A 13,493-nucleotide genomic window follows, 5' to 3' on the forward strand; every position below is an offset into this window, starting at 1 on the left:
TAGAAAGATTTTTTGCTATAGGGTGCGTGTGATCGCTAGAGAGACAGAAAGTGAGAAATCACTTCCCGGGGGAGATGGTGCACATGCATGCACCCAGCATGCATTTTTTGAGCCGCTGGGTCCAGGACTCAAACTGCATCAAGTACATGAGAATCCAGTGAGGTAACTTACGCCATCTGCTGGTCCTGTTAGTATTTATATATACACACACATACACACACACACATACATATATATATGGAGTTGCTTATATTATTGCCTTCTTTAATGTCTAAGAGCTCTATAGTGATATCCCTGCTTTCATTTCTGATATTGATAATGTGTATTTGTCCTTTTAAAAATCGTTAATGTATATTTTTTTGTATGTTATAAAGACAGAGGGTACATTGGTACAGTTTTTGCTGTAGACAGTTGCCTTTTGTTACAGTTGAAAACTTTAAAATGTCTAATAGTTCCTCAGTACAGGCAGCAGGATTGAATCTAAGATTCCCCGTGGATACCAAAGATCTCTTACATAAAAAAGTATGGGTAGTGTAGTATTTGCATGTAACCGACAAACATCCTCCTATATACTTTTAAGCATCTCTGTGTTACTGATAATGCCTAATACAATGTAATACTATGTGAGTAGTTGTTATACTATATTATTTAATGAATAATGACAAGAAAAAATCTATACATGTTCAGTACAGATGCATTCAAAGACTTTAATTACATAGTGCACGTCACTAACCACACAGCATTTTTTTATGTTTTCTTGAATTTTTAAATTTCTTCCATGAGAAAGGTGCGCGCGCACACACACACACACACACACACACACTCACACTCACTTAACAGGGTCTTCACACCATGACCCATTTCTAGTCTTAGCTACTCTGCATCATGGGAATATGCATGTGTCCAAGTTCTGAGACAAGACCTGGAACTTTTCCCCTCTGGGTTCAGTTCTATTGCTGCTGTGCCACAGCCTATTCCCAGTAACATACAAGTTTTGCTCTGTGGTTAGTTGTTATCTATGGATGCAGAACCCATGAGTACAGAGGGCTGACGGTAATTTTATATTCACCCTCTTTAAAAGCACTTCCAGTGCTCTTTGTTTCTTTATGTAGCTCTTTTTCTGTCTGTCGTGTTCCTTTTGTTTAAATAAATTCTTTTGATATATTTCTTGTATCTCCTGTGACAAGTTTCCTGGTAATTAATTCTTTCTAAGCCTTTCTATTTAAAAAGCCTTTCTTCTTTCTTTTTTTTAAACCAGAGTTCAGGCTGAGGGGGAACTTCTTTCTTCATACTTCTTTTTTACCAGAGGAAGCTTTCCAGAGACAGACAGAGAAAGAGAGAGAGAGAGAAGGCACCCGCCAATGGGATATGGTCACACTACTGTTTCTTCTCCGTTTCGCCATTCTGTTGGGTTTTTGGCCACATACTTCTGTACGCCTAGCCTGTTTCATAGGCTGCTGGGGTCTGGAATCAGACTGTGCGGTTGACCACTTGATCTCCTTGATCTCCTCCCTTAATCACCAGGCCACAGGGCCAGCCCTGATTTTCATTTTTGAAAGAGATTTTTTGGTGGGTACACAATTCTGGGTTGATAGTTTTTATTTCTTTTTTTTCCAACAATTTAAGAATTTTGTTGTCTCTAAGCTTGAGTATTTTCTGAAAGATTTTAACTGTAAATCTTAACCTTTGTTTCTGTATGTATAGTATGTAATTTTGTTTTGTCGCCATCAGTATTTTATTTTAATTTTTATTTGTTAGCAGTTTGAATATAATGTAAGTCTGGTTTGTTCATTTGCTTTTTATATATTTATCTATTTGTGTATTTAGTAATTTTTGCATTTATCCTAATAGGTGGTTTCTGAGCTGTCCTCTATTCTGAGTTTCCAACTTCCCATGTGTTAAGAACTTGATGTTTAAATGCTGTTTTTAGATCCCCTGTTTTGGTTTCCAACCCCCACCTTACTTTTTTATTCTGTTTGTGTTTGAATTCAGGTAATTTTGAACTGTTGACCTATATTGAATTTTACTAACTCATTTTTCAGTTGTGTTCATTCTGGTCATACATGTCCCCCTTTTCTACCAAAGCATTTACCATATTAATAATAGTAATTTAAATTTTTCTCTCTTGTAGTTCTAACATCTGAGTCATATCTGAGTTTGGTTCTACTGATTTGTCTCCTGACAGTGCATTTTCCCTTGATTTCCTAATTTTTTTTATTAAAAGCCAGACATTATGTGTGAAGTATATAGTATGTATATCTGGAATTGGGCATACCATTTCTTTGTTTTCTTTTACTTTTAACCGCCAGAGGATATATATGTTCACCAGAAAGAGAGTGAGAGAAAATGAACCCCACAGAGGGGTGTGGTCACTCCACAACACTTTTTGCTCCATTTCTCTGACGATTTTGGACATGCATGTACACTCATCCATCTTTTTTTTTTTTTTTTAGCCACTAGGCTCAAACTGCAATTGGCCACATGGGATCTGGCTCCCTGATGCACTGTGCTTAACGGTGCATTGGGCTGGCTTTGGGCATATGTTTCCTTGTTAGACTGTTAATATTGAGTTTGGGTCCATCTAGTATAGATTTGACCTGGATTTTGTTGTTTTCACTGCATTGGCCACCCTCAATATTCCACCAGGTTCAGTTCCTTCAGTATTTCCTCTTGCTTACAGTGCATGTTATATTGATGAATATTTTTTCTCAAATGTCTTTGATCCACATTCAGATTTTCATTTTCCCTGTAAGACTGAGCCTCCAAGAGTATGTCTCTACACTCATGCATTTGATCAGCAGTATTACTGCTGCTTATTATTTGATCTTTGCTGTCTTAGTGATTTGACCTTTTACTAATCAAGTTAGAATAAAATGTCTGATACTTTCTTTTTTTTTTAGGGGGGGAGAGGTTTTTCCTATAGGAAAAACCACATGCGCTCGCCAGAGAGACAGAGAGACCGAAAGCGAGAAATCACTCTCTGGGTGGATGGCCACGCTGCAAGCTGCAATCCCTTCTCCTCCATTCTCCTCTCGGGATCTTGGGCACGCACACACATGCACGCACCCGGTGTGAGTTTAAGCCACCAGGTCCAGGACTCGAACTGCAGTCAACTACATGCGAGTCCAGCCACATAGCCCTTACGCTAACTGCTGGTCCCAAATGTCTGATATTTTCTGAAAATTTATTTTTTTATTAGAAAACTGCACTTTCCTTACTTAAAACAATGATGGTTTACTATTACTTCTGGATATTTATAAAAAAATATTTTTACTACTTTTTTTCTCACCACATTTGTCTAGAAACTTCATGTTTTATGCTGTTTTTGTTAGGATTGATTTTTGTATTTTTCATATACGTGTTTACGCATACCTACTTAGTTTTATTTTTTTTATTTTATTTTTTGTAAAAAATTATTTTATTGAACTTTATTTATTTTATTTTTGTATTTTAATTTGACCAGAGAAGGACAGAGTGAGAGAAAGAGAGAGGGTAAGTGAGAAAGCAAGCTGCTAGGTCTGGGACTCAAACTGCAGTTGGCCATGTGGGGAGTCCAGTACCCTTAATTACCACACCAACTGCCAGCCTCCCTATTTGGTTTTAAACAGTATAACATATGGATTAAGTTAACTCCCTTAAATGAAGTACTATAAATGTATTATTTAAAATTCATTTTAGGTTATACTAATTTTTTTTTAAAGTGGTGTATTGTTCAGAAGAAGAAAAACTATGGGAAAAATAGATCACAATTATATGGGCAGTAACAAGTTTGTCAAAATAACACAGCGAGTAAACATGATAAAGGCTCTAATATTGACACTGTCAGAACAAAATTACCATGAAATTCAGAGTTGAATAAAGAATTTTCTGAGAACTGTGAGAAAAAATACTTATGCAATGTTAGTGAACATAACCATGAGAAAAAAGTAAGAAGATGCTTTTTTTTTTTTTTTTGGAGCGGTTTTTCGCCATAGGACGCGTGCGCTCACCAGACAGAGAGAGACATAGAGACAGAAAGCGAGAAGTCACCCCCCAGGGGGGATGGTCACGCCGCAATCCCCTCTCCTCCATTCTCCTCTCGGGATCTTGGGCACGCACGCACACGCGCCCGGCGTGAGTTTTAAGCCACCGGGTCCGGGACGTGAACCACGGTCGACTACGTGGGAGTCCAGCGACATAGCCATTACGCTAACTGCTGGTTCCCAGAAGATGCCATTTGAAATAGATTCTAATAATCCTTAGTTGTAACCATCTATTTGTGATAAAGTGAAATCATTTTCTTAGTGTGTAGGACTGAGGATAATTTGTTTTACATGATGGGCAAAGATTTTCAAGAGATGGGTCTCTTTAAAAAAGTGTTCCAGTTGTGAATTGGTTCACTTATACCAAAGAGCTTTTGTCTTTATTTTGTTTTCCTTTCATATTTTTATCAATAATAAAATAAGTATTTCAGCTCAAAAAATAGTTTCAAAGATTTTTTAAAGTATTTTTTAAGAATTATTTAATTCAACTTTATTTATTGTTATTTTTTAATTTGACCTGAAAGAGAGAGAGAAAAAAAAAGTCAGAAAGCAAGCCCCCAGGTCTGAGACACAAACCAGAGTCGGGCATGGAGTGAGAGTCCAGCACCCTTAACCACCATGCTACCTACTGGCCCCCATGATGATTTTTTTTAATTGGAGTATTTTAAAAAATATTTTTATGGGCGAGCTGGTGGCACCATGGGAAGGCAACACCACAATGCTGAACCCTCATGGGAAGGTCCTAGGTTCACTTCCTGAGGCCTCCTTGTAAATGCAGGATGTGTACATATGTACACATGCCTGTGCTCTGGGCTGGCTGGAGTGAATCGTGTAAAAACCTGATTAGAGATGACTGTCTGTCTCTCAGATTATCTCATGGAAGAAATAAAACTAAAAAATGTCCAAATTCATATTTTAATAGATGCTATTTATAGAATCTGATAAAATACATGCAAACCTTTTTAGTTGTCAGTATATTTTATGGAAAAATAACTGACCTCTTAAAGCATCACAAGAAATTATTACAATTCCTCATGTTGGAATGTTTCTAAATTTGGTTGAACTTATGAGATTATAATTATATAACTAATCATAAAAAGGGACCTGTGGAGGCTGGCAGCGTGTTTGTTAAGGGCACTGGACTCCCACATGGTCGACTGCAGTTCGAATCCCAAACCTGGCAGCTTGCTTTCTCCCTTTTTTTTTCTCTCTCTCTCTTTTTCTCTCTTTCTCTGTCCCTTTCTGGTTAAAATGAAGTGGACCAATAAATAAATAAAGTTCAATAGAATAATTCTTTTTTAAAAAAAATGTAGGAGAGACCTGTGTCTTGTTTTCTAATAAATTCAAAACAAATTTATAATAGCAAATCATGTTAAGTCCAAGGGGCTACTGAGAATGAAATAAAGAAATAATTTATTTTGTGGTTATCAGATATAGTCAATCATGAATAAATGTGCCCTATTTTTAGGCATTTTTATATTAAAGATAATGTCATGACAAGAGAATAAAGTTTTACTGACTTGATTGAAATAAAAGAAAGTATTGGAAATGATACCTGAATGTTACTTTAAAAAAAAAAAAAATTGGAGGGGGCTGGCAGGTGGTATGGTGGTTAAGGGTACTGGACTCCCACATGGCCAAGTACAGTATGAGTCCCAGACCTGGTGACTTGCTTTCTTGTTTTTCTCTCTCTCTCTCTTGCTTTCTCACTCTCTCTCCCCATCTCTAGTCAAATTAAAAATAAATAAATAAAGTTTTTTTAAAAAAAGAATTATTTTGTTGGGCTGATAGGCTGCGTGGTGATGAGGGGTGCTGGACTCCCAAATAGCTGACTGTGGTTCCAGTTCCTGGACCTGGTAGCTTGCTTTCTCACTTCTCCATCTCTCTCTTTCTCACTCTGTCTATCTCTGGTCAAATTAAAAATAAAATTTTAATTTATTAAACAATGAAAAATTTACCTTATTAAAAATAAATTAAAATTTAATTTATTAAAAATAAATAACTTTTTAACTTATTAAAAATAAAGAATTTGTTAAAATAAATAAAAGAGACAGCCACCAGCTGGCCCAATAAAATTAATCTTTATTCATTCATTCATTCATTCCTTTTTAATTTGACTGGGGATAGGGGAGTCAGAAAGAAAGCCACTAGGTCTGGGATTCAAGCTGTGGTCAACCATGTGGGAATCCAGTGTCCTTAACTACCACATCACTTGCTGACCTCTAAAATAATTCTTAAAAAAAAAAAAAAAGGATATGGTCTAGCTTGTTAAATTGTTAATACAGTAGAGTCACTCTGTTTCTCATCATGTTTAAGAACACAGGATAAGCTGTTTATTATTTGGAAAAAAATTGTTAATATAGTGGAAAGAAATGACAATTACCTAAAAAATTTCTCCTGGCTAGGTATATGGTAATGGAGCAAAGCGGCAGATGTCTATAAGGTATACAAGTCAGTAATTCCTCCCTAAAGTAATTACACTGACTTTGTGCCTTGCATAGCTCATAGTCATAATTTAAGATGAAAAAATACTTTATGAATTTGAATATGATGATATTTTTTAGTTTGTACAGAGGGTATATTTTAAGGACAGGCGAATTAAGTGAACAAATGGGATATTGTCTGTTTAAAATCATGGGTCAGCAAGTCGTGTGGTGATTAGGGGGTTGGACTCCCACATGGTCGACCATGATTTGAGTCCTGGACCTGATGGCTGGCCTTTTCACTTTTCTTTTTCTCTCTCTCTTTCTTGTGAGTATATATACCTTATACCAAACTTAATAATAATAATTAAAATAAATAATTTTAAAATTCACATATGAAACTCAGTGAGCATAAAATATTTTGTACACTAGAGATATTTATCAAATTTTTCTTTTAAGGTTTTTGCCATGGGGCTTATGTGCTCACCAGAGAGAGAGAGTGAAAATGAGAAGGAAAGTAAGAAATCACCCCCCAGGGGGACTGGCCATACCGTAGTCCCTTCTCCTCCATGCTCCTCCTGGCATTTTGGGAACGCACACGTGCCTGATGGGACTTTCAGGCTACCAGATTTGAGATTCAAACCTCAGTTGGCTATGTGAGAGTCCAGCACCTTAACCACTACGCCACCTGTTGGCCCTTCTAGATGTTTATCAAATATTGAAGTTTTTTTTTTTTAAAGATTTAAGTTTATTTATTTATTTATTTATTTATTTTTTTAATTTGACCAGAGAGAGACACAGAGAGAGAGAGAGAGAGAAAGTGAAAAAGCAAGCCACCAGGTCCAGGACTTGAACCGTGGTTGGCCATGTGGGAGTGTCCAGAGCCTTAAGCACCATACCACCTGCTGGTCCCTAAATATTGAAGTTTTTAATGATTGTCACTTTGTTAAGAGATCTTAAACATTGCAACTTACTCATTTGAAAACAATATAAGAAAATAGATTTTGAAAATGTATTATTGACATGTTTACATCTATGAAAGGCGGGAAAGTAGAATGATAATTCTGATTTTGGTGGGAACAAAATGTTTAAACTTAAGTGAGTGTTTTGTATTTTAATTCACCTACTTTTCACTGTTTTAGTATTTTTTTCAGATAATGTTCTAGGAAAACATTAAACTGCACAAAATCTTGTATATAGGAATACACATTTTCCTTTTGCCTCAGATTCTAGTATCATTTGATATAGCAGTAATCTCGACATGATTTCCTTTCCTAAATACCTCATTTTGTTTTTCTGTTGTTAAAAAGTTTACTTGTTGAGGGCCAGCAGGTGGCATAGTGGTTAGGGCACTGGACTCTCACATGGCCAACTATGGTTCACATCCTAGACCTGGCAGCTTGCTTTCCTTACTTTCCCCTCTCTCTCTCTCTCTCTCTCTCTGGTCAAATTAAAAATCAATCATTTAAAAAAAAAGAGAAAAGAAAAAGTATATCTCTTTTAATCATTTGCTTACTTTTCTTTGCACCTAATGCTGATTTTTAAAAATCTTGTAATTATCTGTGTAATATTTTGAAATATTTTCCCCAAATGTTCATACCCATCAAAAATAGGATTTTGGGAGAGGAGGTTGGAAATCTCTCAGACACTCTGCTTCAACTTGAGTTAGTTACTCTCTAATGCTGCGTGATTTGTTGCATCAGGATTTTCCTTTGCCATTCTTTTTGTTGGAGGTCTTAATTCCTAAATCATGAGTTTTTCTTAGTTTACTCATCATTTTATTGAAGTATGTCCTCTACTAGCTTCCTCAGGAGGAAGCACATCTTAACATCTTAAGTCTTTGCACGTCTAAAATTGTATTTACCTGAATGATAGTTGAACTAAGGTGCATAGCACCCACCTTTTTACTGTTTTTTTTTTTTTCTCTCTCAAAAATCATTGATATTTACCCTATTAGAAATTCCAGGAGCTGGCAGGTGATGTGGTGGTTGGGGCATTGAACTCCCACATGGCTGACCACGGTTTAAGTCCTGGGCGTGGCAGCTTCCTTTCTCGCTTTCCCTTTCTGTCTCTCCCTGGTTGAATTAAAAACTAATAATAACGATAGCAAATGAAATTAAATGAACCTTTTAAAAAAATTCCAAATTGGGAAAAAACATTTTAAATACTTTTAATTTACTTAAAAACAATAGTAAACCCACTATGTTAACATTAACAACATTGTTTTTTCTGAAAAACAACTTTTTCAAAACAAAGAATTTAGTGTTAAGAATGGCACCACTTTTTTTGTATCTTTTTAATATTTAGCTTAATAGAAGTGAACTGGATTCTCTTGCTTCTGAATTGAGTCTGTTGTTTTAGTTGAAACATAAGAAGAATATCCAGTCTCTCCCAGTGCCTCAATAATCTTTTCAAATAATTGTGATTATTTGTTTTATACACTAGTACTAGACAAGCGGAATTGCTTTTTTGCAGCATGGAATGTGTCATCATATCATTGAACTTTTTGTACTTTGTTACATCAAAATCTTTTGGTCTGTTTTATACTTTGAATGGATCTTTTATTCATGCATGATTTTGTAACATCATGCACTGGTCATTTGGAAGAAATTGTTTCACCAAGTTACGTAGGTCTTCCAAATGTTGACCTGTTTTACTATGTAATATGGAGCGATCACATTCATTAATATTAGCAACAATTTTATCAATGGTGGGTATGAGTTTTCCTAAAGTATTCTGACTTAATTTTATTACAACAAATTTTTTTTATGTGATAGGTTCAATTTATTTTCACAAAAATTTCCTCTAAATACCCAAATTTAAATATCCATGGTGTAATAGTCATTCTGTAAAATAAAAATGACATTCCATTAAAAAAGATGGCTAAAATCAGCTTGCAACTCAATTACAAACTCAAGTGTTTTCCATATGCAACCGTAATGCTTTATACTTACTTCTTAGTTCATCACACAGCATGTTGAAAAGATACAAACTTGGGACCAGTAGATAGCATAATGGTTACATTGCTGGACTCCCACGTAGCCTACCACGGTTCAAGTCCTGGACCCAGCAGCTTGCAACTCATGCCAGGTCCATGTGCGTGCGTGCGTGCCTGCCCAAGATTCCAAGAGGAGGATGGAGGGGAAAGGATATGGCATGGCCATTCCCCTGGGAGGTGATTTCTTGCTTTCTTTCTCTCTCTCTCTCTCTCTCTCTCTCTCTGTCTCTTCAGAGAACATACACACCCTATAATAAATCTCTCTCTCTAAAAGATATGAACTCAAAGATGGAAATTTAATAAAATTAACTTTATTGCTTGTTTGTGGAAGTGCAGAATACAATGAGTTTTAAGTTTGGTGCCACTGCCCTGATTCGTGGTAAGATGCCAGCACCTTTATTCACCACTGGTTTTTTTTTTTTTTCTTTTTTTTTTTTGGAGAGATTTTCACTGTAGGGCGCGTGTGCTCGCCAGACAGACAGAGAGAGACATAGAGACAGAAAGCGAGAAATCACCCCCCAGGGGGGATGGTCACGCCGCAATCCCTTCTCCTCCATTCTCCTCTCGGGATCTTGGGCACGCACGCACACGCGCCCGTTCACCACTGGTTTTGTACAAAGAATTGTAACCTCTCATGCCTCCTGAAACTGGCTTTGATTCCACAGGTGTCCAAATCACATTTTGAGAACCATGAATGTGATTCATAATGCGAAGGTTGCTTCCTTAATTTGCATCCTGTCAACCTGTACAGTCTGCATAGTCATTGTTTAAACTTCAATCAGAATCTGAGCTTATTTTTTGATGAGGAGGATGCTCTAATTGTCATTACAGGAAGTTTTTCTTTGGGGCTGATAATTTTCTCCAAAGTGAAATCATTTATATTCTAACTGGGTATGGTAGAGTGATATGCTGCTAGCATACTGAGAGCCGGGTAGGGAGAGGAACTATGGGTCTCTATTTGCTATATGGACTTTTTTTTACTTAATATTTCTGTTTCCTCTCTGGGCCTCATGCCTGTCCTTTGCTGTTCAACAAGTTTGTACTGTCTCCAGTTGAGAGGATAAAGGATAAATAACTTTATCATTGGTGATAGAAGGAATATGTACCTGTTGTGTGAGTTACAGGAAGGAGCACTTTTATTTTCCAGCAGTCCCTGTACTTCACTTTTACCTTTAATTTTCCAGATATTATATTAGATTTGTCCAGCTACCATATTTCTTAGATCCCCTGGGCAAGTTTACTCTTCTTGCACTCCCCAGTGCAAATGTTTCATTGTCATTTCCTTTGTGCTATTAATGGCTAATCCTCCAGCCACCTTCAGCCTTCTAACACTTTGTTGAAATACCTTCAGCAACTAGTATGTTTGATGTTTTCTTGGTTATTAATGAAAATCTTATCTCTTAGCCCTCTTTTTAGCAGGGCTTCAAGAGAGAAAGAAAATAAATGTGTGTGATTAAAATACCATGATTAGTACATGCTTCAGTTAATGTGCTGCAGTGGTTAAGAGCTAGACAGACTTGAGTCTTTACCTTAATGTAGTGTTGCCTTGGGTTCTCTACTGAACTTAGGCAGTTTTATTTCTCATTTGTAAAAACGGTCTGAGGGCTGGACAGTAGCATACTGACCCACATGGGAAGATTCCAGGTTGGTTCACCTTGTGTGTGCTGGCAACCAAGTGCCCATGATCGGGGCTGGCTGAAACCAGGAGTGGATCATGGTATCAGGATCCTATTGGGAGTTCTCTCTTTCTCTGTCTCTTTCACTCATGGAAGAAATAAACAAACTTCTGAACATGGTTTTTATATTATCTAATATAAAGATTAAATGCGATAACAGATGTAAAGTTTTTAAAATACTGTCTCACATATATGTGCTCAGTAACTGGTAATTGTCACAAACTGTTTAGGCTGGGTTCTGGCTCAATGAAATTTTACTGTATTTCCTCCCCATAAAATATTTGAAAAAAATCAAAATATTTAATTAGTCTAATTTTTCATATTCTTAGATTGACAGTAGAAGGTTTACCATGACACTAAACATGGAATTATAATTTCAGATATGTTTTATCTAAAAGTCTATACTTGATATGTTTATGTAAAATACTGTGGATGCATCTTGTTCTTCAAATTCAAGTTTAGTTTTTATTCAAGTAGTTGTAGCCTGCATTTGAAAGAAAGTTTAAGGAAAGCAGGTATTGATATAACTAGATATAACTGCTGGTTGACCTCAATTCAGAAACTGAATTATTACAGATTTTTTATAAAAGTTTTAAAAACCTACTTTTAATTACAAGAATTATTCTGGTTATACTTTAGATTAAAACATTATTTTTCCATTTCTTTGTTATATTAGGTTATTAGGCTACTTAAGTTCCTTTTTTCTAGAAAGTTTAGCATAATAAAAATAGTTTTCTTAAAGTTTAACTATGAAATGAAAAAAAAAAGTATTATTAATCATTTCAGGGAATTGCAAGACCTCATATGACAGAAGGAGACACAGAAACATCAATTTCTGAAAGGTAAATATGAGGAAAAATTGAATCTCTTGAAATTCAAGTGTATAATAATACTTTAAACCTAATTGACAATAGGCTGTTTAAAATTTTATGTGTGATGTTGCTTTTAGTAATGGTTTTTGATTAAAATAAAGGAATTTTAATTCAATAAAAATATATTCCAGGTGTTGGTTTTTACATCTTTTATAAATGCAGAATACATTTTATAAATTTTTAATTTTTTACTCATAGGTAGTGTTAACACATGGAAACATTTACAAGGTCAGGACAATTATTGCAAATAGGTAATCTCAAAGTTTTTTTTTTTCAGGTTTTTTCAAAAAGCTATCGAGTTACTTCTGCAGTAGGATCTCAACATAAAAGCTTCAGAATTCAGGGACTGGATTTTAAAATTATTGCTTGGGTAGAGTACTAAGGAGGGCAAAACCGTCTCAATCCTTTTTAGTAAAAGAGAATCCTAGCATTCAAATTAGAACTTTATTTTAATAAAGATTATTCTTTTGTTCTTTTAAACTAAATAATTCCTCATTCTTATTTTTATGCTGTATATTTTACAGTAGGTTGCTTATTAATCTGTTGAGATTCATGAATTACTCCTATGAAGCAAATTATGAAATAAAGCCTTATAAAGGTGTTTCTTAGATGTGGGCAGTAAAATTATTTAACCTTTACTTCACGTAGCATTTTTCCTAGAGTTCTTGGTGGGGGGAGAGTGTTAACAGAAATTCAACTATGCAGTTAGAAAAAGCAGACTAAAAAAAAAAAGAAAGAAAGAAAGAAAGAAAGAAAGAAAGAAAGAAAGAAAGAAAGAAAGAAAGAGCAGACTAGTTATCTTCATATTGTTTAATGTTTTCTGTAAATAGTAGCTATTTCATATGATCTGAACAAAAATAGGAGTTTTGGAGTTTGAAATGAGGAAAAAAATGTATAATTTCTTTCATATGATGTATTAGGCTGTCAGGAAAGCCACTACATATTTTTCTACACTTTTCTATGCAAAAATGTGTTGTGACTTTCCTGACAACCCAGTAATTCGATAAGATCTAAGAACATGAGCTAAGAATGATTAAAATTAGTTAGAGTATTAAGGTGGATTGGTGTAAAAATCAGAATTTTTATGATATACCAATAACATAAGATCACAAAATAAAACAGAGAAGAGTTTTCATTCACAATGTTAATAAAAATGGGTACAGAATGAAAATAAGGAAAAGCAAAAACAGAGAAAAAATAATGTGTTAATAGGCATGGCACTGTAGCTTAGTGGTTAACTGTAGTGCATAGAAAGCTGCATCCCACATGACTGGCCAAGGTTTAAATGCAGCCTGTGTGGCTCACAGAACACACAGGACACATGTGTGTCCATGCCCCCAAACTTGAGAGGGTAGAGAAATAGAGGAAAAGGATTGCGGTGTGATTACACACAGTTTGGCAGTAATCTCTCTCTCTCTTTCTTTCTTTCTCTCCCTCCCTCTCTCTTTCTTTCTCTTTCTTTCTTTCTTTCTTTCTTTCTTTCTTTCTTTCTTTCTTTCTTT

At 35.4% G+C, this 13,493-nt stretch overlaps 1 protein-coding gene across 6 annotated transcripts in view; it reads left to right on the plus strand.

Moving 5' to 3' along the window:
* ZNF280D (zinc finger protein 280D) overlaps nucleotides 1–13,493 on the plus strand; it is a 117,608-nt gene that overhangs the window by 97,025 nt on the left and 7,090 nt on the right. For all 6 annotated transcript variants that reach the window (XR_001369444.2, XM_006163824.3, XM_006163825.3 and 3 more), the window contains one exon: nucleotides 11,906–11,961. Coding sequence is in view for 5 of the 6 variants with exons in the window: in XM_006163824.3 (XP_006163886.1) it covers nucleotides 11,906–11,961 (56 nt within the window). In the remaining variant the exon portion in view is untranslated. The remainder of the gene's footprint in view (nucleotides 1–11,905; nucleotides 11,962–13,493) is intronic.

This window comes from Tupaia chinensis, unplaced genomic scaffold (assembly GCF_000334495.1).
Source record: "Tupaia chinensis unplaced genomic scaffold, TupChi_1.0 Scaffold143231_1, whole genome shotgun sequence".
NCBI lineage: Eukaryota > Metazoa > Chordata > Mammalia > Scandentia > Tupaiidae > Tupaia > Tupaia belangeri.